The 23,581-nt window shown below is 46.5% G+C and overlaps 2 protein-coding genes and 1 pseudogene across 6 annotated transcripts; 1 reads left to right on the top strand and 2 right to left on the bottom strand.

The window, feature by feature from the left end:
- Positions 1-287: 287 nt before the first annotated feature.
- On the bottom strand, positions 288-2,291 carry LOC125512148 (CBS domain-containing protein CBSX5). Its single transcript, XM_048677225.2, has 2 exons — positions 1,765-2,291; positions 288-1,615 (listed from the first exon to the last, which is right to left on the bottom strand). The coding sequence occupies exons 1-2, from the start codon at positions 2,097-2,099 to the stop codon at positions 775-777; spliced, it is 1,176 nt and encodes a 391-aa protein (XP_048533182.1). The 5' UTR covers positions 2,100-2,291; the 3' UTR covers positions 288-774.
- A 5,628-nt stretch (positions 2,292-7,919) lies between these two features.
- Positions 7,920-9,803, top strand: LOC147965569 (uncharacterized; annotated as a pseudogene).
- A 2,891-nt stretch (positions 9,804-12,694) lies between these two features.
- Positions 12,695-23,575, bottom strand: LOC125513834 (uncharacterized). Of its 5 annotated transcripts, none has more exons than XM_087528240.1 (5): positions 22,194-23,575; positions 21,195-21,266; positions 20,175-20,987; positions 17,463-18,989; positions 12,695-15,772 (listed from the first exon to the last, which is right to left on the bottom strand). In XM_087528240.1, exon 5 carries the CDS (start codon positions 15,450-15,452, stop codon positions 14,619-14,621), a length of 834 nt encoding a protein of 277 aa, XP_087384366.1. In that variant the 5' UTR covers positions 15,453-15,772; positions 17,463-18,989; positions 20,175-20,987; positions 21,195-21,266; positions 22,194-23,575; the 3' UTR covers positions 12,695-14,618. The 5 variants fall into 5 exon arrangements, with proteins under 5 accessions (XP_087384366.1, XP_087384365.1, XP_087384367.1 ...); XM_087528239.1 differs by having other exon boundaries at positions 20,175-20,244; XM_087528241.1 differs by lacking the exon at positions 22,194-23,575 and having other exon boundaries at positions 17,463-17,659; positions 18,138-18,989; positions 20,175-20,244; positions 21,195-22,180.
- Positions 23,576-23,581: the final 6 nt, after the last annotated feature.

Here is a 23,581-nt window from a genome sequence, read left to right as displayed (position 1 = left end):
TTTCCACATAAACTTTTCTTTATGTCAGAAATTCACACAAGCTGGGACCAATTACTCTCCAGTGATATCCTTCTTTTTTAATAATGAGGCAACAACAACTCTTCAACAATCGTAGCAGCCCGGAACGATGGAAAATCGACCGAGCTCTACTTTTTTTCTATGATTAAGGGTCGATTTTATTTATTTAAAATGAAGCATTAAAGAGATATAAACACAACACAATGAGCACTTCCCCAACATATATATGACAAGGATGCACACATGTAACACCAACATATACACACAAAGAATCACGTCAACAAAAAGTAAAGTCATACAAGTCTGAAACATGGCTTGATCAGATGGATCCGCAATGACTCAACAACAAATATATGAAAGGACAACTGGTTACGACATGATGAGATGTTGAGACCGTACGGGTGTAGGGTTCCGAACCCTTACTTGTCATTTATGTTTGAAAGTCGAGATACTCTTCGAATAGCGAAGCTCATAGTCTAGTCAAGTTTACTCGTTCTTTAGGTCAGGGGCCTCATGTGTGGCTTGGTCAACCCCATGACCCGAGATGTATTTCTGGCTTACGACGAATATAAAACTTGGTTACCCCTCAAAAATAAAATAAAAACCGGAACCAACATGTTCTAAAAAAAAGCTGGGCTGATCCTTTACAGAAAACAGCAGCAGGTCTCCAACAGTCGTAGACTCGTAGCAGGGCGGCATGACGGGAAATCGCCGAGCTCTAGCTATGCTTACGCATCTGCAGGCTATAGTGATCGATCACAAATCATCTGCATAGCACTCTGGACGGAGATGGTCCCGGAGCACAGCAAGCACATCGGCGCAGCTGACGACTCCGACTAGAGCGCCGGTGAGCTCATCGACGACCCAAACATGCCCGACTCGGTGCGCGAGCGCTTGGGCCATGACGGCGACCAGCGAACTCCCAGCATGACACGCCGCCACGTCCTCCGTCGACCGCCACCGGAAGCTTCCCGACGACATCTTCCTCGCGCGTCTCGCAGGCGCCAACGGCAAACACTCCTCGTCAGATGACGTTGACGACGACGACAGAGCTGCAACGTCCGTCGTGTAGGCGGCATCCATGAGGTCGCACATGGCATGAAGCCCCTTGTCCGTGAGCTCGGCTCTGATGGAGCGGAGCAGGAACTCGGGCGGCGAGAAGTAGCAGTCGATGTACGTCATGGCGTCGCCGGCCGAGAGCGCGGCGAAGGCGGCGGACACGGACTCGACGTCGTCGCAGGAGCCGAGCACGCCCGGGCAGATCTCTCCGACGAGCGCGTCGTCGTCCGCCACGACGGCCACGGCGGTGCCGTGCCCGATGGACCTCTGCAGGAGAGGGATGGCGTCGAGCGCGTCGTCGTCGACGTGGACGGCGTGCGCGTCGTCCCGGCGCACGAGGCCGAGGGAGGCCACGGAGAGCGCGGCGACCGGGGCGAAGAGGGAGATGGAGCCGAAGAGGTGCCGGACGATGTCTTGCTGCGTCAGCACGCAGTAGCCGGCGGAGGCGTGGTGGTGCTTCTTTCGGGCCCGGGCGTGGAGCGGGACGAGCAGGCTGTGCGAGTTGTTGGCCAGCAGCGCGTCGATGGCGTCGAGCAGGCTGCAAAAGTTGGACCGAACAGTCAGTTTTCTAGTCCAAAATGGGTTGGTATGGCCCTATGGCTGAGAGAGACGGTTCCGATTTCAGAACAAAGTAGTAGCAAGATTCAAAAGGTACGGCGGCGGCTGACCACGGCCGTATTCACGCACCTCGTCTGTGGATCCACTCGGCGGGTGACGCCGTGATCGCCAACCACGGCGGTGAGCACGGACACGGGCCGGCGGAGCGCGGCCGCGGGGTCGCCGAGGTTGCCGCCGTCGCCGCAGACGTAGCACAGGATCTCCGCGACGCTGACCTTGACGACGGACAACGCGGCCGCCTTCTTCGCGTCCGGGGGTGCAGCGTCCACGAAGACGAACGGGTCGGCGCCGGCCCGGAGCGTGGCGAGGGCCGCCGCGATGGGAGTCGACGGTGGCAGCACACGCACCGCCGGCTTGCCGATGCAGAGGTCGGAGACAACGTGGGACAGAATGCTCGCAGCCATTCTGGCACGAGAGGAGTGCAGAGAACGTGTGTTACTGGAGAGCGGGATGAGGCGATACAAGTCATGTAGCGGTGAGGGCTATTTATAGGTGGAGCAGGCGGGACGTGCCATGTGCTGTAATCTTGCGAGGACATTTGGAATGTTCTGCAACAGAATCAATCCGTGTTTCACTAATTTGATGTAAGACCTAAATTAAGCATACATGTTGGAAGACCACCAGAGGTTATTTCCGACAGTTAGTGTAATACTAGTACTTTTCCTTTGATAGGTTATAATGGTTAACACCCTATCTATTGTAGCGAGATAGCTCAGGTGTCATGTATCGAGCACCAAACATCTACCCATTTTCAACCATTTTGGTCCGGTCCAATGAGTGCGTGCTACCAGAACCATTTTCATACAGGCTGGGGCCTTGGAGTACAGCTTGGGTATTTTTCAATAACAGTCCTACTTCAATTTGGCTTGCCCAAAACACACATGGCCGTCGTTGATATAGTAACATTTGCCACGGCAGACACGACGGGAAGATGCGCCCTGTCCCCGTACGACACACTACAGCCCAAATCTGAAGTACGAACACACCCATCTAATAGAAAATTTTGAGGCGAGCAACAGCTATTACACCCCGAATGCAGACAAGCCGGGGAACGGCGCGACGTAGCGTCCCGGTAGACGTCAATCCCGCGGTCTTCGAACACGTCGACGAGCCGTGCTGCCGTGCAGGAACAGCTGGGCTCCGAGCCGTACATATCGAAACGGCCAACGGCAGATCACATGGTGGCAGTTGGGGCCGTATCGCTACGAGACGAGGGGTGGCGGCGCCGCACCATGCCCCGCCGCGGTCGTAGGCGCTTATCACCTTCCATGGAACTTCGTGCATCGTGATCCCAGCTCACGGCCCTGTGATCCCAGGCTGAGGACTCCACAAACTTGCACAAAATGTGGTGTTTTAGTTCAAAACTTGCAAAATGTTATTGAGGACTCCACAAATTTGACGCCTTATGTGATGTTTTGGCCCACAGCCACTCACAGCATGACATGTGGCAGTCCAGAGGGTGGACTGGTCAGCTGTGGCGATTTTGCACAAAGGCCCCTGGCGTTCACTTGATTCAACCCGCACTACACCCTGCCGCTGGTCCCGTTTCTCCCGTTCCCCCACCCCACCACCTACCGTTCATGTCCCCCTTTCTCCTTCCTGTTCACCATTCTCCATCCTCTCGCTCTCCCTCTAGCTCTCTCTCTCTCTCTCTCTCTCTCTCTCTCCCTCCTCTGTCGCCGGCAGCAAGGTCCCTTCCCCCATCCCCTGCCTTGAACATTTGCACAGCTCGTGGCCATGGTTTCCTTGAGCGATTCTGGCAGTCCGTCCGACGCTGAGTCAGTCTGCAGTGAAGTGCAGGTTAGATCTCTTTCTGTGGTATGGTTAGTTAGGGTTTCTTTGGGTGTGCATTGTTAGTTAGTAAATGAAGTTGATTTACTTTTGTTTTAGCTACCTGCCACCATCTTGTGTGTGGAATGGAGCGGCCTGGCCACAGATCTGAGTTCTAGATGTGAGCATGAATGTGTGTGTGTGAGAAGCTGGTGGCATTTGAATCAGTGGATAGTGGGAGGAGATTCCTAGCTTGTGCACAGAAGGTTAGTAGCTCATTTAGTCAGTTTGATTCAGCAGTTTAGTTCTGGCAGTTAGATTCAGTGTTTGATTCATTTGGTCAGTTTGATTCAGTTGTGTTGACAGCTAGATTCAGTGCTTATGTTGTTGTTTTTGCTTCTGTCAGTTAACTGAATGTTTTTGTTTTGTTTGTAGTTCTTTAAATTAAGTGAATATTGTGGATTGTTGTTTGTAACTCTGAATTTGTTGTTTGTTTGTAGTTCTTTAAATTAAGTGAATACATTCAGCTATATCTGTCAGTTAACTGAATCTTGTTGTTTGTAACTCTGAATGTGTGGAAGCTGACAAAACCAAATCAAGTAAACTGTTTGTTCTTCATGTAAACTGAACATTTGTAGTGTAGTTGAGCCAGTATATAACTAATTTTTTTTTCATTTTACTGAATATTTTTCTTTGTTGCAAATTTGTAGAAGATATCTAAATGCAGCTATCTGGAGTGGGTTGACCCTGAGTGGCCTGCCCCTTTGAAGATGAGCCTAGCTAGGATTTGGGGCATGTATGAAGATGAGAACAAGCTTAGGCTCCAGGACAATGTAGTTAATGCAGCAGAAAATCTTAGGGTTGTGAGAGAGAAGGAAAAGATGGAAAAAGATTTGAGGTTTTTTAAGGTTGATTTTGCTCAAATGGTGGCTGAGAAGGAACAAGCTCTGGCCCAACTAGGCAACACACAACTAGCTCCGGCTGACATGAAGGAATATTTGGATAAGAATAAGATGTCTGACAAATCATTCACAAACATTCACCAAGTTGTGAGGGCCAAGGCAGAGAAAGAGAGGGACCTCATGAAGCAAGAGAGGGACGGTATCATGGAAGAGAGGGACAGTCTGGTGCAAGAGAGGGACAACCTGGTGCTGGAGAGGAATGTGCTAAAGCAAGAGAAGAAGAATTAGAGTATATGATTGGTGATCTTTTCAAACATAAGGAAGACACCAAGGGCAAGATAAGGAAGCTGAAAAAGATGCTTGAAGAATTTGAGTGATGCACTGGTTATTGTAATCATTAGTAGCAGGTCCAGTATGACCTTGCACTTGAAGTTCCAGACTTATTTGTATTCAGTAATTTGACTAATTTGTGTACTGAAGTATGTACTTCAATTTAAGTACTTTTATTTAATTGAAGTGTCTTATTATTGATTTAGTGAGTTAACTGTACTTTGACAGTTAACTAAATTTTTTGACAGTTAACTGAAATTTTTGACAATTACCTATACTTTGACAGTTAACTGAATTTTGGGAGTTAACTGAATTTGGTCATAGTTAACAGTACTGAGTTTTGCCATCTGAGTGCACTAAGCTAACTCAAATCTGTTATCAAAGTCGGAAGAAAACTAAATTTGTTATCTGAGGGCACAAAATTTCAGTTAACTTAATTTTTCAGAGTTCTGAATGTTTAACTAAATATGTGCATACTATTTTGGGAAAGAGTTGGTTGCAACAAATTGTTGCATATGGACCCTAGTCATGGGATGTCATGCATCAGTACTCCACATGCAAACATTCAAATTGTTAACTGACAACAATATTCATAACTAACTAACTATAGCATTGGATACTTCAACACCTAAACAACAACATTCATACCTTAGTTTAGCATAACTGGCCATACCATCATAGTTAAACATCTTAGTTCAACACATTAGTTCACCATCATACTTAACAACACCATAGAATCATAAAATAACTTATATGCTCTGAATATATGAGCACACCTAAACAACATTGCCTAAATACTTAACTTATATGTTGCTCTACTATATCAGCATACCTAAAGTCTTCTTCTTCAGCTGCATCACATCTTCTTCAAGGCTTCTGCTTCAATTCTTCTTCAACATCTTCAGCCTCTCCGAGCGGCGCACCACCCCATCTGCAGGCCTCTTGTTGCTTGCATTCTTCTTCCCCTTCCTGCCGTCTGCTTCGTCTTCCTGCATAGGCACCTTGTCTGCCTCGTCCACCTCCTCTTGCTTGACGACGACGAGGTCAGGCACATCCGGCAGCGCGTCCACGTCGATGGGGAGGTGCACAGCCCATGGTGCCATCAGCACCTCATCCGGCTCGTCGTCAGAGAGGACGATGACGTCCACCTCCCACTCTTCAGACGACTCAGTCTCCGGATCGTTGCCAGAGTCCTCGTCGGAGGTGAGGTGCTCGTGCTCAGAGTCGGACGATGAATCTGGCTCGTCATCAGAGAGGACGATGACGTCCACCTCCCACTCTTCAGACGACTCGGTCTCCGGGTCATAGCCAAAGTCCGCGTCAGAGGTGAGGTGCTTGTGCTCAGAGTCGGACGACGAATCCGCGTCGGAGACGTCATCGGGAAGGAGGAGCTCAGGCTGGAACCTGTCCCAATACGCCATGTTGATTGGCGCGGGGAGGGCAAGGACGACCTCCCGCACGCGCTCCGCCCTGGAGGTGACACGGTTCGGATCCGGCTGCTGCGGCGCCCTGGCGGACCGGTACATCCACCAGCGCACGCTGGTCCGGATCATCCGACCGCGTCTCCCCCATGGCGAACTGCAGGATCTTCGCCGAATGGACGCCGACGACGCCAAAATTGCCGCTGGGCATGGCGCGACGCCTCTCGTCGTCCATCATTGCCTTGATGAGGCCGCGCGCGTGGTTCCTCATCATCTGGATGCTCGGGAACCAGCGCGCGATCTCCTGTAGGTCCGCCCGCGCCGCCTGGTCATCACCGGCCAGATCTTCGACGGCCCTCTGCCATCTGAGGCTATCGTCCATGGCGTCGGCGGCGGCTTCGACCTCGGCGAGGGTTTTTGGGTGTGGCGATGAGATGGAGGTGGGTAGCGCAAGAAACGAGGAGACGAGGGAAGTGGGGAGTGGTAGTGGGCGATGAGAGCGGTGGGTTGCCGTCTTTAAGACAGGTGTGAAAACTGAATCGTCGGCCCGTCGTAAAAATTAGTATTAGTACAACAGTGGCAGCAAATACACCAGACCACGACTACTACTCCACTGGCATTGCTCCTAGCTTACCAAAGCACGGTCCTGGGTTCGAGACCCAGGCCGAACATTTTTTGTTTTTTTACCTTAAACAAAATTCAGTTATCTGTAGGCCAAATAATTGCAGCTAAGTACATTCAGTTTGCTGTAACAGTGGCAGCAAATACTTTGCAAACTGACATGCTTAACTGAATTTTGGACATAATGAACTGAATTAAACTGAACTTTGAAAACCGATAGAACTTAACTGAATTCTGGGCAGCCTTAACTGAATTTTGGACAGCCTTAACTGAATTAAACTGAACTTTGCTAAATGACAGAAGTTAACTGAATTTTGGAAAGCATTAAAACCCAGCTAATGCCACATGTTTGCCATCACAGTTTTTAGTTACAAAAGGGCACTTAATGCCACTGTTAGCCATCAAATAATGAGGCATTGGATGCTCCTTTCTGCATCCAAAAAGGCCACTCAATGTTTTACATTGCTTCAGGCCTTAACAAAAAAAGTGACAGTCTGAACTGCCACCAAATCAAGCATCAGGGGGAGCATTTAGATCAGGAATTAGGCTGTTGCTAATATCTTCTCCAAACATCAGCCACCATGCCTTCTCACCTGGGATTGCTCCTCTTCGTGTACCTGCACCTGCATTTCTTCCTCCCATGCCTCTCCAAGCATGCACATTTCTGCCTCCTCTTGCTGGAACTGCATCTGCATTTGCTCCTCTTCCAAGAACTGGATTTGCTCCTCTGCCAAGCACTGGATTTGTTCCTCTGCCAAGCACTGCATTTGCTCCTCTGCCAAGCACTGCATTTGCTCCTATTCCAAGCACTACATTTGCTCCTCTGCCAAGCACTGGATTTGCATTTGCTCCTCTTCCTCTCCTTGTTGCTGGATTTCCTTCTCCTCTTCCTCTCCTTTTCCTTCCTCTTCCTCTGCCAGTAGCTTCAGATCCTTCTCCTCTGTCGGCTATGGTTCTTGCCCTTGTCTGTCTAGCAATGTTCATCTCTGTAGTGACCCTTGGCTGTGGTATTGCAGCACCAACAGCAGCAACAAATGAAGGCTGTTGTGGCAATGGGCCATGAACTCTTTGTTGAGCTCTTCTAGCTCTATCTCTGGTAGCCATGTTGAAGACCATGCTGGTGGGTGACTCACTAGGATCTAACCTAGGATCTGGCCTGATAGGGTATATGTTCTGCAAAGAAGCTCATATTATTCAGTTATAACTGAAACATTCTTCAGTTAGAAGTGACACTTTATTAGTTACAAGTGAAACATACCTGCAGAAAAGTTGGATCTGTTAGAGTTATAATATAAGTCATGTACCCCTTTGTATTTATCCCGTTGTATAAGGGGTTTCCTGCATATGTTCCACACCTGTACATGTATATATATCGGCCTATGGCCTCATGGAAATACAAGTTGCTTATTCCTAACATGGTATTAGAGCTAGGTCAATTTTTTTTGCACGCTGCAACTCGTGCTATTGATCTCTTCTGGCTTATCTCGTTCCCGATCGAAGCCCCTCTCGATCTCCCGGAGTCTCCCGATCGGATCGATCTCATCCGGCTCCTTGATCTCCCGATCGGATCGCTCCCCAGCCGGCCCGATCGTCCTCGTCCCGCTCCTCGATCTCCAGCCGGTCCTCGTCCCGCTCCTCGTTCTCCCGATCGGATCGATCTCCAACCGGCCTCGCTCCCCAGCCGGCCCGATCGTCCTCGTCCCGCTCGCAATGGCAGGATCGATCCCAGCCGGCCCCAATCGACGCAGATCCCAGCCGGCCTGATCTCCTGCTCCCGGCCCCAATCAACGCAGCTCCCAGCTGGCCTGATCTCCTGCTCCCGCCGGCCCTTGCCCCTGCGATTCTTCAGCCGCCGACTGCCAGCTGCCCCTTGATCGATCTCTGCTAAAAAAAATGTCTGCTGCATCGGGCTATGTTGCTATCCCTCGTTGTCCGATGATCTTTGATGGTACTAACTACACCGAGTTCACTGGCTTCATGCGCATTCACATGCGTGGCATCCGTCTCTGGGTGTTCTTTCTGGCGAGGTCTGCTGTCCGCCACGTCCAGTTCCTCCGGTGGCCCCTACTCCGCCAACTCCATCGGTTCTTCCTACGGATGCTAATCAGGTCGCCAAGGATGCGGCTAAGCTTGCTGATGAGGCTGCTGATCGTGCTTATGATGAGAGGGTTTTGGCTTATGAGGAGGCTCTTCAGACGTATCATGGTGCTCTGTCTGTTTACACCCAGTGGCTTGATGATGATGCTCGTGCTGCAGCTGTTCTCACTGCTAGTGTTCTGCCTCAGTTTGCTTCTGAGTTTCTGGGTCTTCCTACTGTCTTTGAGATGTGGACCCGTCTTCGTCAGCGCTATCAGCCCTCTGGTGATGCCTTATACCTTTCTGTGGTCCGTCAGGAGCATGCTCTTCAGCAGGGTGACTCTACTGTTGATGACTTCTATGCATAGAGTTCTGCTATCTGGCGCCAGCTTGATTCTCTCCGCAGTGCTGGTTGTCGTACCTGCCCCTGTTGCCAGGCTGTCCAGGCCAATTTGGAGTTTCATCGCGTCTATGAGTTCCTGTCTCGGCTCCGTAAGGAGTTTGAGCCCCGGCGTGCTCAGTTGTTTGCTCGTGGCCGTATTTCTCTCATGGAGGCGCTTTCTGAGATTCGTGCTGAGGAGACTCGCTTACGTGGTGCTGGTTTGCTGGAGGTTCCCTCTGTGCTCGCTACTCATGCTCCTACGCCACCTGCTGCACCGACCCCTTCTCGCTCGAGTGCTCCGCTGCTCTTGCCCACTCCTTCTGGAGGCTCAGGTCGCCCCCGTTCACATTGCGACTATTGCAACAATGATGGTCATCTTGAGTCTCAGTGCTACACGAAGAAGAAACACCTGCGCAAGGCGCGATCATCATCTTCAGGGACTTCGTCATCTACCTCGACAGCTTCAGCCATTGCTTTGACTGAGCAGGATATTCTGAGACTTAAGCGTCTGCTCGCGGCTTCAGGTTCTTCCTCGACGGGTACTGCTGGTTCTGTGACTGATGCTTCTCGCACTGAGCAATCACCCTCTACACAGTCAGGTACATCCTCATGGGTTCTGGACTCTGGAGCTTCTTTTCATATGTCTTCTCATTCTTCCACTTTGTCCTCTCTTCGATCACTGGATTCTCCTGTTCATGTCTTCACTGCTGATGGTACTCCACTTTCTGTTGCTAGTAGAGGCAATCTTACCACTCCTTCTTATTCTGTTCCTGATGTTGCTCATGTTCCTCGACTTACCATGAATCTGTTTTCTGCTGGTCAACTTACTGATTCTGGTTGTCGCGTCATCCTTGACGTTGACTCTTGTTCTGTCCAGGACCGTCGCACGCACACTCTGGTTGGGGCTGGCCCTCGCCTCCATGATTCTCAGGGTCTTTGGGAGTTGGACTGGCTTCATGTTCCTTCCGCTTCCACCACCATCGCCAATTCTTCCGCTTCTGTCGCCTCCGTTACAGGTTCCTTCCAGCAGTGGCATCATCGACTTGGTCATCTGTGTGGTTCTCGGTTGTCTTCTTTAGTTCGTCGAGGTCTTCTGGGGTCTGTCTCAGGAGATGTCTCTTTAGAGTGTCAGGGTTGTCGTCTTGGCAAGCAGATTCAGTTACCATATTCACATAGTGAGTCAGTGTCCAAGCGTCCTTTCGATTTAGTCCATTCTGATGTATGGGGTCCGGTCCCTTTCGCTTCGAAAGGTGGTCATAAATACTATATTATTTTCATAGATGATTTCTCTCGTTACACATGGCTTTATTTCATGACTTCTCGTTCTGAGGTGTTGTCTATTTATAAGCGTTTTGCTGCCATGGTTCATACTCAGTTCTCTTCACCCATTCGTGTTTTTCGTGCTGACTCCGCTGGCGAGTATATCTCTAAGATGTTGCATGGTGTTCTTGCTGAGCAAGGGACTCTCTCAATTCTCTTGTCCTGGTGCTCATGCTCAGAATGGTGTGGCTGAGCGAAAGCATCGACATCTTCTTGAGACGGCTCGTGCATTGATGATTGCTGCCTCTCTCCCGCCTCATTTTTGGGTTGAGGCCGTCTCCACATCCACCTATCTTATCAATATACAGCCTTTCGCTGCTCTACAGGGTGGTGTTCCTTTCGAGCGACTTTTTGATCGTTCTCCCGATTATTCGATGCTTCTCTCGTTTGGTTGTGTTTGCTATGTTCTTCTTGCCCCTCGCGAATGCACCAAACTGACCGCTCAGTCTGTTGAGTGTGTATTCTTAGGCTACAGTGATGAGCATAAGGGCTATCATTGTTGGGATCCTATTGGTCGTCGGATGCGTATCTCTCGAGACGTGACTTTTGATGAGTCTCGTCCCTTCTACCCACGCCCATCTTCCTCGACTTTTTCAGTGCAGGGTATCTCTTTCCTCACTTTTCCTGACTCACCTATCACCCCCGTCGAGACTGTACCTCTCCGTTCCACTTCCTCTCCTTCTCCACCTCTAGTTGATTTGCAGCCACCATCCTCCCCGGTCTCCTCGCCTAGCATGTCACCGGGTTCTCCACCTTCATCTCCAGTGACTTCTTCATCGCCACCCCCCGATTCTACCTTGACGATTCCTCCTTCTATTATCCCATCTTTTCCTCAGCATTACACTCGTCGTCCACGACTAGTCGATGCCTCTGTGGATGAGTCGTCATCTTCCTCTCAGCCTACTTATGGCTTGCATTCTCGTCCTCGTCCGCCTGTTGATCGCTTTGGATTTCCCACCGCTGGTGCTGCTGTTCTTGAGCCGACTTCTTACCGTCAGGCTGTTGTTCATCCTGAATGGCAGTTTGCGATGGCAGAGGAGATTGCTGCTCTTGAACGCACTGGTACCTGGGATCTTGTTTCTCTTCCTCCCGGAGTCCGTCCGATCACTTGTAAGTGGGTCTACAAGGTTAAGACTCGCTCCGATGGTTCTCTTGAGCGTCACAAAGCTCGTCTCGTGGCTCGTGGTTTTCAGCAGGAGCATGGTCGTGATTATGACGAGACTTTTGCTCTTGTGGCCCATATGACCACTATTCGTACACTTCTTGCCGTTGCCTCTGCACGCCACTGGTCTATATCTCAGCTTGATGTTAAGAATGCCTTTCTTAATGGTGAGCTGCGTGAGGAGGTGTACATGCAGCCACCACCTGGGTATTCTGTTCCTGATGGCATGGTATGTCGTCTTCGTCGCTCTCTCTATGGCCTTAAGCAAGCCCCCCGTGCCTGGTTTGAGCGCTTTGCTTCTGTGATCACTGCTGCTGGTTTTTTAGCCAGTGCTCATGATCCAGCATTGTTTATTCACCTTTCTCCTCGTGGACGGACTCTTCTTCTTCTTTATGTTGATGACATGATCATCACGGGGGATGACCCCGAGTATATTGCCTTTGTAAAGGCCCGTCTTAGTGAGCAGTTTCTTATGTCTGATCTTGGACCTCTTCGCTACTTTCTTGGGATTGAAGTCTCTTCTACCTCTGATGGCTTTTTTATCTCCCAGGAAAAGTATATCCAGGATCTTCTTGCTCGTGCTGCTCTTACTGACGAGCGCGTTGTTGAGACTCCTATGGAGCTCAATGTTCACCTCCGTGCTACTAATGGTGATCCTCTTCCTGATCCGACGCGTTATCATCATCTTGTTGGCAGTCTTGTCTATCTAGCTGCCACTCGTCCGGACATCTCTTATCCGGTTCATATTCTGAGTCAGTTTGTCTCTGCCCCCACCTCGGTTCACTATAGTCATCTCCTTCGTGTTCTTCGATATCTTCGAGGCACGATCTCTCACCGTCTATTCTTTCCTCGCTCCAGTTCTTTACAGCTCCAGGCCTATTCGGATGCTACGTGGGCTAGTGATCCTTTCGATCGCCGTTCACTTTCTGCTTACTGTGTTTTTCTTGGTGGTTCTCTCATTGCCTGGAAGACGAAGAAACAACTTGCAGTTTCCCGTTCGAGTGCCGAGGCTGAGTTGCGAGCAATGGCTCTTTTGACGGCAGAGGTGACTTGGTTACGGTGGTTACTTCAGGATTTTGGTGTTTCTGTCACTACACCGACTCTGCTTTTATCTGACAGTACAGGTGCTATCAGCATTGCACGCGATCCTGTGAAGCATGAGCTCACCAAGCATATTGGTGTTGATGCTTTCTATGTGCGCGCTGGTGTGCAGGATCAGGTTATTGCTCTTCAGTATGTGCCTTCCGAGTTACAGTTGGCGGATTTCCTGACGAAGGCTTAGACTAGAGCACAACATGGCTTTTATCTCTCCAAACTCAGTGTTGTTCATCCACCATGAGTTTGAGGGGGGGTGTTAGAGTTATAATATAAGTCATGTACCCCTTTATATTTATCCCGTTGTATAAGGGGTTTCCTGCATATGTTCCACACCTGTACATGTATATATATCGGCCTATGGCCTCATGGGAATACAAGTTGCTTATTCCTAACAGGATCATCATAATTTTCATCCACCAGCTCTACCCCTTCTTCAACAAGTGCTTCCTGCCATCTGTAGTGGCCCTTTCTGTTGTGGTCAGCTCTGCCACATATGGAGCAATGCATTGTAACACATTTCTTGTTCAAATATCTCACACCATGTTTGATTTTCTCTTCAGGTGTTTTTTTCCTATTTTTCTTTGGCCTGCCCAGCTATTTAGTGAACACAGGTGGAAAAACCTTGTATCATGGCTGCACCTCCTAGTATTTAGGGTCTCTTAGAGGGACCAGTGTGTAGCCATATGCTTTCATATAGTTCTCCACAGTGTAGCAGTCATGAACCATTAACTCTGGGTCAATTCTTTCTTCCCTACAACATGCTATGGAATGGCCACAAGGCACGCCAGATAACTGCCATCTCCTGCAATCACAGGTATGCAAACACAAGTCCACTGAGTAGATAGAATTTCCAGACTGAACTCTGAATTTTTGTTGGTCAGCTTCTGAAACATGACAATTAGCAGCAAATTCAGTGTTCTTGTCTAACTTCTTCTTGATCTTTGGACATATTCTCTGCCCTACCCACTTTTCTATTACCTCTTTTTGTTTGCTCACAAGCCTTTGCATGATTTTGTAGAATATATATTCAAGCATTGACAACACTGCCATCTCTCTGCCTTCAAGGATATAGTTGTTAAACACTTCAGAATTATTGTTCAGTAGAATGTCACATTTGGGAAATTCACTGAAAAATGCTTTACACCAAGTCTTTGGATCAAGTCTTTCAGTCCAATGAAATGCAGCTGAACTATCTGCATCCATTTTCTCACAGTTCTGCCTCCACTTCACTTTGTTTGGTGATCTTGCAATGGCCCACAGGTCTTGCTTCAACAACTCTCCCTTGTGCTTCTCATTGAAATTCTGATAGATATGCCTCACACAAAACCTATGCTCTGCATCTGGCCACACTTTCTGCACAGCATTTATCAATCCCTTTTTCTTGTCACTCATAATTGTGAAAGGAGCACTGTTAGTGATGTTTAGATCATCTCTCAAAGTTGTCAGAAACCATTCCTAGGATCCTGTGCATTCTACTTCAACCCAACCCATTGCAATGGGGAAAATGCAGTCATTTGGATCAATTCCAACAGCACTAAGCAAAACTCCTTTGAACCTTGTTTTCATGTGACATCCATCAATGAAAATGATAGGCCTGCACCCCTTTAACCACCCTCTTTTACATGCATCATAAGACCAGTACAGTGTCTTCAGACACTTCCTGCCCATTGGAAATTTTGGGTCTTTCTTAAGCTCAGTTGATAACAGAAATGTAGAGCCAGGGTTTGTACTCCTTAACTCATGACCATAGTCCCATAGCCTACTGAATTGATGTTCTTCATCACCATGGATCTCTTTCAGGGCTGCAGTTCTAGCCCTTGCTAGCTTCCATCTGTTAGGGGTCACATTGAATCCTTGGTGATTTTTCTTGAAAATGTACCAAGTGACATTTTCTGGTCATCCCTGAACTCATCTATGAAATACTGGCACAGAAACTTAGCTGTCATCTGCCTTATCTTCCATTTCTTCTGACAAATGTGCTCTCCATAGTAAGCCTTGATTACAAATCCACCTGTCATGTTGTCCTTCCCAGCTTTTAGCCACCATGGGCAACCTCTTTCACAAACAGCCTCTATTCTAGTTTTGTCATTCTTTAACTTCTTGATCTGGACTCTGTTCTTAACAGAATATGCAGTAATAGCAAGTCTAAGCTCCTTCACATCAGCAAAGACCATCCCAACTTTGAAGGCAGGGGCAACCATGTCCACCTTTGAATTGAAGGCAGTAAACTTGTACCTCAACTGCTCTGCTTCCTCAATGGGCAGATTAAGATCTTCCTCATCAAGCAAATAGTCATCTACCTCCACATCATCCTCTTCTTCCTCAGCTTCTTCATCAACATCAAAGTCAATATTGTCATCATAAAGATCATCATCCCCCTCATCTATGTCATAATCACTGTCACTGAAATCTGAGTCAGAAACAACTATATCTTCAATTACTGTTGCTCCATCTTCGGTAAGAAAATTGTGATCTACACCTTGTATAACCAAGCTTTCAGGTTCTGTTCCAGTTGCAGGAAACTCTAAAAATGGCTCATCTTCATTGACAGAAATTACACTCTGGTGGAAAGATGCTTCACTTTCAGTGTGCATTGCAACAGGGCACTGAATTGATGGCAATGTGCATATGGATTCAGCCCTGAAATTGCTGATGAAATCTGCATGGTCAACCATAACAGAAAGCACTTTATGATTGACACTAGCTCTGATGATGTGTTGCACATCATTATCAGATTTAATTCTGACCAAACCATCTGCAAATTTGTCAGGCAAGCACCAGTAAAGTATGTGCTCATCCACTGGATATCCCAACCAAGTTAGGTGGTCTTCAAGGAAAGAATATGAGAATGTGGTAGCATCAACATAATCAAGAACTTCCACTGAAGGGTTCCAGTACTCCAAATTACTGATTAGGCCACAGAAAAGTCCACCATGCTCAAGTTCAAGTGTAAAGAAAGAAGTGTCCACCCTTTGTCCATTTGCTGAATCACACACTGCATCAAAGATGTGTAATTGTAAGCATTGCACAGTGATGTATAAAATTAACAGTAAAATTCAGTTAGCTCAGAAGTTCAGTTAAATAAGATGTTCAGTTAACTACAGTGCACTAAAAACATTGTGAATAACTACAGTGCACTGACAAAATTCAGATAACTACAGTTAACTGAAAAAATTCAGTCAAATGTCCAAAAAGCAAGAATTGGGCTAACTAAAGTTGCTGCCATTGAACGCAACCAACTGGTGGCATCACTAACACCATTGCACAAGTAAGCATTAGCATTGGACAACTAAATTTGGTGGCAATGAACACAATCCACTATTGCCAGATTTGCTTCCGGTGCACATGAATGGAGGACCGAACAACTCGCATCTAACAAGCTAACATGTGAACGAGAAAGAAGGAACCACTTGTCAGGCCAAACCCAAGACTTTGCGAGGTTAAAACCTAACCTAATCTACTCGGCCAAAACCCACTACGCAAAAACCCTAGCCTTACTGCCGTAAGAAAAACAAACAGCATCCAACAAGCACACCACCGTGAGACACACAGACGCGGCGAGGCTGATGTGGACGGCGACGACAACCCGGTGACGAGGAAACAGAGCACGGGTGGAACAAGGAAGAGGCGGAAGAAGGGACAGGAGCTCACCATAGTCCGGTGGGATGATGCCAAATGGCCGGATGAGATGAGCGGAAAGAGGTGGCTCAATCCCGCCGGTGAACTCCGGCGACGACGGCGCCATGACAACCGTCATCAACAAATCGCCACACACACTGTCTCCCCCGACAGGACAGCGGGAGAGATCGAACGGATCTGTGAACTCCTGTTGCATTTAATTCAAGTGGGGTGTAGTGCGGGTTGAATCAAGTGAACGCCAAGGGCCTTTGTGCAAAATTGCCACAGCTGACCGGTCCACCTCTGGACTGCCACATGTCACGCTGTGAGTGGCTGTGGACCAAAACATCACATAGGGTGTCAAGTTTGTGGAGTCCTCAGTAACATTTTGTAAGTTTTGGACTAAAACACCACATTCTATGCAAGTTTGTGGACTTGGGGTGCTATTACCTCTTCCCAGGCACAACAACAATTAGCATGTGATGGAAACCACACGAAAACGATGTTTCTAAATCTCGAAAATTATCGGATGTTAAGATGCTGGTGTAAATTCAAGTTCAAACAGATTTTGCTGTTTTTTCTTTCATATCTCACATCTTGTAATGTGTTTCGTCTTCATTTTCTGCATGGCAATAGAACATCACCCTTTTAACATTCCATATTTTTCTTTGATTTTTTTCAGAACTTTTGAACGTGGTTCCACAAAGTATTCTTTCAACGTTGGCTTTCATGTGTTACTAGAGGCTGGGGCGCCACCTGGTGGCACCTCCTAAGGCGGGCTTGTGCGCACTTATCTTGTCTCGGCACATTCCTCTGCCATGTTTAATTCTTAGTCTCTCATGTACATCAATATGGACGTATGCTATAACATTAGGATCTCTTGATCTCTTGGATGTAGAATCAGCTTACAATAGAATCAATTTCAATGTGTATGTATGCTTGGTTGCTCCACCATCTACTAAACAGAGATGGAAAAGGGAGAGAGAGCTGCCATTCGATGGGAACCTATATAAGAAAGAGAGGGAGGGAGGAAGATGAGTGGGAGCAACGAAGCTGAGTATACCCACCTGCTGCATGCGGTAGACTGAAAGGAGGGGGGGAGCGGGTTGAAGACCTAGGAGCGAGCCAGCTGTTGGTTCCTGGATCGAGCTGCTACTGCTTCCTTCCGTCATCCTCATCCATCTCTATGTCTTCTCACTCCACACCACCTTGCCAGTGACCTTTTTAGAGAGATATACAGGAATTGAGATGGAATCCAGTCAACCTAATATGTTCGGCAAAACAAACTATCAGTGACATTTTTAGAAAAGAGATGTACATAAAAGTAAGCAGACCTTCCAGCAAAAACATCATACAGGAGACATATGATGATCATAGGATTGGGAGTTTTATGCGAGAACGGAACCTGGCAATCTATATCAAAAAGATATCTTAACTGGAAAATTAAGCAACAAGAAGATCACACTTGAGTTGTTATAATTACTTAGGAATTTAGATTCTTACTTTTCTTTTAGAGGCCCAATATCCTAAATCACTTTGAGCAAATTTTACTTAAACAAAATATCTAAGAATAGACTCTGGTTGATGAACTTTACAGAAGTGAAGACCGTCTAACTGGATTACAGACTTCGACAACGACATAGTCCCCAGTCAACACGACAATTCAACCGCTTAGTACAGTACATCTTCCATCACCCGGTTTATATGTGCAATCTGAAATAACCAAGAGATTGAAATAGTACCTGTAATACGTGGTCTCTGGTCTGCAACATAGATGCCAAAATCAAGCAGCAAGATCCAAAATATATCATTGACTTCGCAAGCTCCCATCACCCGGTTCACCCGGTTCATCGCAGAGTACGTACCATGGGAAGGTGTTGCCTGCGACAGTAAAATCTTTGGCGTGGCATAGGCGAGTGGCCACCCCTTCCCGACTCTTATTGTGTGCACCTCCTGTGTGTGCGTGATTGTGCGTACTAATCTTGCTAGCGTATTCGTTAACGTATATGTGCAGTCTTGCTTTGCATTGTGGGTGGGACATGGATATGCACAAAATTAATATCTAGTGTATTTATAATCAATTTAATGTTCCAGGAACACCACTTCAAAGTGATAATATAGATAACTATATCGTTAATAAGAACCGAAGGTAAATCAAAAGAACCATTCCAAGGTTTTTTTTTCTGTAATTTGATCATGTCGTGAAAACTGAGAGAACAATGATGGGATATGGGACACTCGTCAAACTTCATGTTGTAGTCCTATGATCATATCCGAGTCTTTTGCTTTTTTTTTCAAACTACATCGGAAATTAGTATATAGAAAAGTGAATCTGCCAAGAAGATTAAATTTTATTTTTAGTTAGGAGGATCAAACTGACGTGCATAGTTGCAGCTACCTCTACAGAAATATAATTCTTGCATCATGTGCATAGTTGCAGCTACCTTGAACAACAATAATAATTCTTCCTGTCATCAACATCTCACCAGAATATGATCAGTGTAATGTCATAAGAAGTCAAAACTCTCTTGCATTTGTGAACTGAGAAGTTCTTGCATCACCTTGGCCCTGCATATCACCTTGGTTGCTGCATACTGCAATCATGACAAAAAGTACATGCTATAATAAGTAGAGCAAGAAGGAAAGTTCATACAATAAAATCAGTAGAGATGACTTACATAGGTTATATTGCATGTGAAGTAATGGGCAATGAGAAAAAGTACAGTGAATATCACATGCATGTATGTAATAGAACTATAGAACAGAGTGAGGTTCTAAGATATGGAAGGCATATCTTTACAATCAGAACTTCACTATATTTGTACCCTGAAAAATCAGCTAGCGTGAGGCTGTTCCAAATGAATCTGCATATTAACAAAAGCTGACCACCAAAAGTTCAAGCAGTAATCTGTTGCTTTATATTTAGGCAGCTGCATGAGAGCCTTGTTTGAGCATCAATCATTCATTTATATTCCATTTTTTGGATAGTGAAAAGGATTATAGCCATGTGCATAGCTTTGCAGTCTTTACCATCAGAACTATGTTCTATATGTGCTAAAATAAAATAAAAAGCTCTCATGAAACGTCCATAGTGAAAAATTAGACATGCAAAAAACAATTAGTTCATCTACAGCAAGACATACTGCATAACCATTAATAACAAAACATTAGGTTTTATCATTATGTATCTAAATTTAGTCATACAAGGGACAAATTAATCAACACATGGGGCTTATGTTTGGAGTTGAGGGACACCTCAAGGCATGCGCGGCCGCTAGCGAGATTTATAAACAGAAATTAAGCTGGTAACAGAGAGCAACAAACATGGTGACTATCAGACTATGCGTGTGTAGATCAGCCATCCTGAATCTCCTGACATGCATGCTACGCTTATTCAGTTTAAATTCGGATTTCTACTTTTTTTATCATGCATACTACTACATACACCGGAAAGCTTTTTCACATACAAGATGCATGCAAGATCACGAGCATGCCATATGTGTGTAAGTAGGTTACACGCCAACTCCAATCCTCATCCAACTTCACTAATTTTGTTTTGATAATATTGGAATTCACTTTCCTCTTCCATCCGGAAAAAATTATCCACAATCGCAGCGACACAGCTAGCTGAAATTCTCTACAAGATCCTCAGCATCACAAATTGCTTGTGATGTCCAAGCGATCACACTTTGCTGTGACTAATTTTACAGGCATCCGTCAAACAGATTTCACAGCTAAATCCTCGATGGACAAAGATTTCGAAAGCATGTGTAGAGTACCTTTCGCATATGCCCCAGCTATGAAGTCAAAGTCACCCATGGCTGAAACCCTAATCCACGCACCACTAAACTGCACATGAAGCCATTTTCGACAATTAGGAAAAACATACAATGACATATCTTGACAACAAAAGGAAAGCTACAGGCATCCAATGCACGACCATGAAACAAATGGCACTAACTCGACCAAAATCATCTGTCATTTGCATAAACCATCAATGTCATACCACCTCCTTGCACTACCAACAACAGCACCCTCATCAGCAATTGCAATAACGAAAGACTCTTGGACAGCAATTGCAATAACGAAAGACTCTTGGACAGCAATTGCAATAACGAAAGACTCTTGGACAAAATTGTTATCAGGGGACCTCATGGGTGTATTAAGATGAAGAAATTCAATAGAAAAATATCAAACATAACAGTCTTCCACAATCCATAAGCACAAACTAAATAAAAGGCTGGTTTCACAATAGACCAAGATAACTGGTTAAATGCACATGGACAAAAGAAATACAATGCGACCAAGGTTGCTAGTAACAAGAGAGCGACTACAGTGACACGTAAAATGCTGCATACAAATTAAGTATAAGCCCATCTAAGCAGCTTCTCATTGCGATATACAGTTGATGGAGTATACGGCTTCATATATGGTTTCTAATTGATTGTTCTCCATATACAACTTCTCATTGTCATATATAGCTCCTCATTTCAATCGATTGTGCTCTAAACAGAGATGCACCAGCGAGAGAGACTTCAGGTAGACATTCATTTGTGCAAAGCCTTTCAAGTATACATTAATTTGTACAAGGCCTACAGACGAAGAATGCAAATTGATGAACTCAGCTGGTTTGTAAGAGCCCATTGTTGGAGAAAGAGGCAACACAATTAAAAATACATAATATAATAAACCTTTACACAAAGGAAAGAAAGAAAGGAAGGAACATAGCAGGGTGAAGAGGTAAGTACATATCATGCCATGCTATAACTTATTTTAGACATATTGCACTAACATCTTACCTGGTTGTGTTAACTGTCACTTGACGCCTGAGAAGCATGACAGGCGACAAAGCCTAGTTCCTGAGAAGGTAACTGCAGGAATATAATTTCAATAATCATTACACTGGCCCAGAAATCGGGAACACCACAACACTGCCAACAGATACTGATTAAGGCTCAAACTGAAATTGGACGTCCACGCTAAGTCAAATGGGAGGTGGATTCTAGTCAAATGGGAGGTGTATTTCAGAGGTCATGCTGACAATTTACATATTAGATAGATGAAACACCAAGCCATATTTGGCCTATTAGATGATTTCTATGAGTCAAGTCTTCAGGTGATATCCACATCCACAAGAGTCGCGTCTGAGGTCGCAATACACCACACTAAGTTACTACTGACTCAAACTTCTAAAGATACATGTGCACAAACCCATCTCATGTTAGCTAATTCAGCAGCTTTAACTTCATGCCTCAGAACTTGTGGGCCTGTTCCTGGATGGTTAAAGCCAGATAAGGAGGAAGACAAACCAGAGGATTTCTGATTGTCGCATCGCAGACATCTAACCGAGACACATCTCGCCGGAATCACGCCCATGCCCTCCCTCCAATACTCCTAACCAAAGAGACGATGGAGGTAGGGTGACCGCGGCGGCGGTGCCGGAGAAGCTCGCGGTCCGCCGGCAGAAGCAGCAGGCGCTGCACGATGATAAGCGTCTGCGCATGCTCGACGGCAGGTGCTCCCCGAAGGCCACCCGCCACGCCTCTCATATGTAGCGCCTCGCGCGGAGCCACACCCAAGGCCCGTGGGAGAGAGGAGGAGGCCCGGTGGCGGAGATCGAAAGCCAGAGGAGGGGCGTGGCAGGAGACGAGGAAGGAGAGGAGGTGGCGGCGGCAGGAGACGAGGAAGGGGAGGAGGTGGCGGCGGCGAGCGGAGGATCCCGACTCACGAGGAGACTATTTCGATCGTTCTGTAGTCTATCATGATTTTTTTTCCTACGTATCGTGGGAAGGTGTTACCTGCGACAGTAAAATCTTTCACGTGGCATAGCCCAGAGGACGCCCCTTCCGCGATTGTTAATGGGGTTCATTCTCTCCCTCCCTGTCCCTTGCAAGCTGAGGCGACCACGCTTCAGTTTACAGTGCAGATAGTGTCCAATTCAAAACTTGCCTATCTACACAGACAACCTCATGCTACTTGCTTTTCTCGCTCCGGACACTTCTGCATGACTTTCACCTTGATGATCAGGTTGAGGATGACATTGTTTGAAAACATGCTGTAGATGGAATATACTCGGCGGCCACTGCTTATAAGGCGCAATTCCTTGGCCTAACACACTCACCCATTCACTACATGGTCTGGAAAGCTTGGGTTCCCCCTAAGGTCAAATTCTTCGCTTGGCTGGCCTTGCAAGACCGGATTTGGACTGTGGACCGATTAGAGCGGCGCGGTTGTAAGCTTTGCCCACTTTGCAAGAGGGAGCAAGAATCATGCATCCATCTTTTCATCAAGTGCCGCTTCTCCATTCGGCTCTGGCGATCGGTCATTGACAAGTTTGATCTTGCGCACATTAACACCTCCGATCGGCACCTTGAGGACTCTCTTATGCGTTGGTGGGATAAAAGAACCAACATGCGAAATCTAGACAGACGAGCGATAGCCTCCCTCACCATGCTCATCTCTTGGACTCTTTGGAATGAGAGAAACGCCCGGGTGTTTCGTCACAAGAGTGCGCTACCGCCTATTCTTCTTCAAAAAATTTTGCTTGAGGCCAACCTATGGGTTACAGCGGATGCTAAAAAACTAGGGCGTATCGTTGTACAAGAGTAAGAGTAATTGCCATGCCGTTTATTTATAGGGTCACTTGCAAACTGTCACTCTATTCTCCTCTTATTTAATGGATGAGGCAAATCTTTCGCCTCCGTTTTGAAAAAAAAACACAGCCTCACCCACGCCGCAACCTCATTCTCTACCCTGGACATTGGGAAATTTGAGGTCAACTAGCAGGTTTCTTTGCTGCAACATCTCCAGATTAATACCCAGGTGCTCCATATCTCTACTAATCCTAACAGGAAGCAAATACATGTGCATCCAGTGCTTATAACTTGAAATTAATGTGAGTACAATAGTGAGATGTAGCACAGCGCACAGAGATGTCCTATGCTCTTAGGCAATCTAAATGTAAAAGATCTCCAAATGTAAACTATTCCTGATGGTAATATAATTCCGCTTTCACCTCCCCTTGTTCAAATAATAAAACAAATACTTGAACATATCATCAGCACATTACTGCAATCATCAAACATACAAGCAGCAAGATGCAAGAAAGGCTCTTGATTAATGAGTTAATCACGAAATACCCTAATTTTGTTGTTAGGGTTGCTAACAAGAAAATTTGGGGGGACCT

The sequence above is a fragment of the Triticum urartu genome, chromosome 6A (assembly GCF_056163025.1).
Source record: "Triticum urartu cultivar PI428250 chromosome 6A, HENAU_Tu73, whole genome shotgun sequence".
NCBI lineage: Eukaryota > Viridiplantae > Streptophyta > Magnoliopsida > Poales > Poaceae > Triticum > Triticum urartu.
Note: the sequence above shows the minus strand (reverse complement) of the source record. Positions and strands in the feature narration are given on the sequence as shown.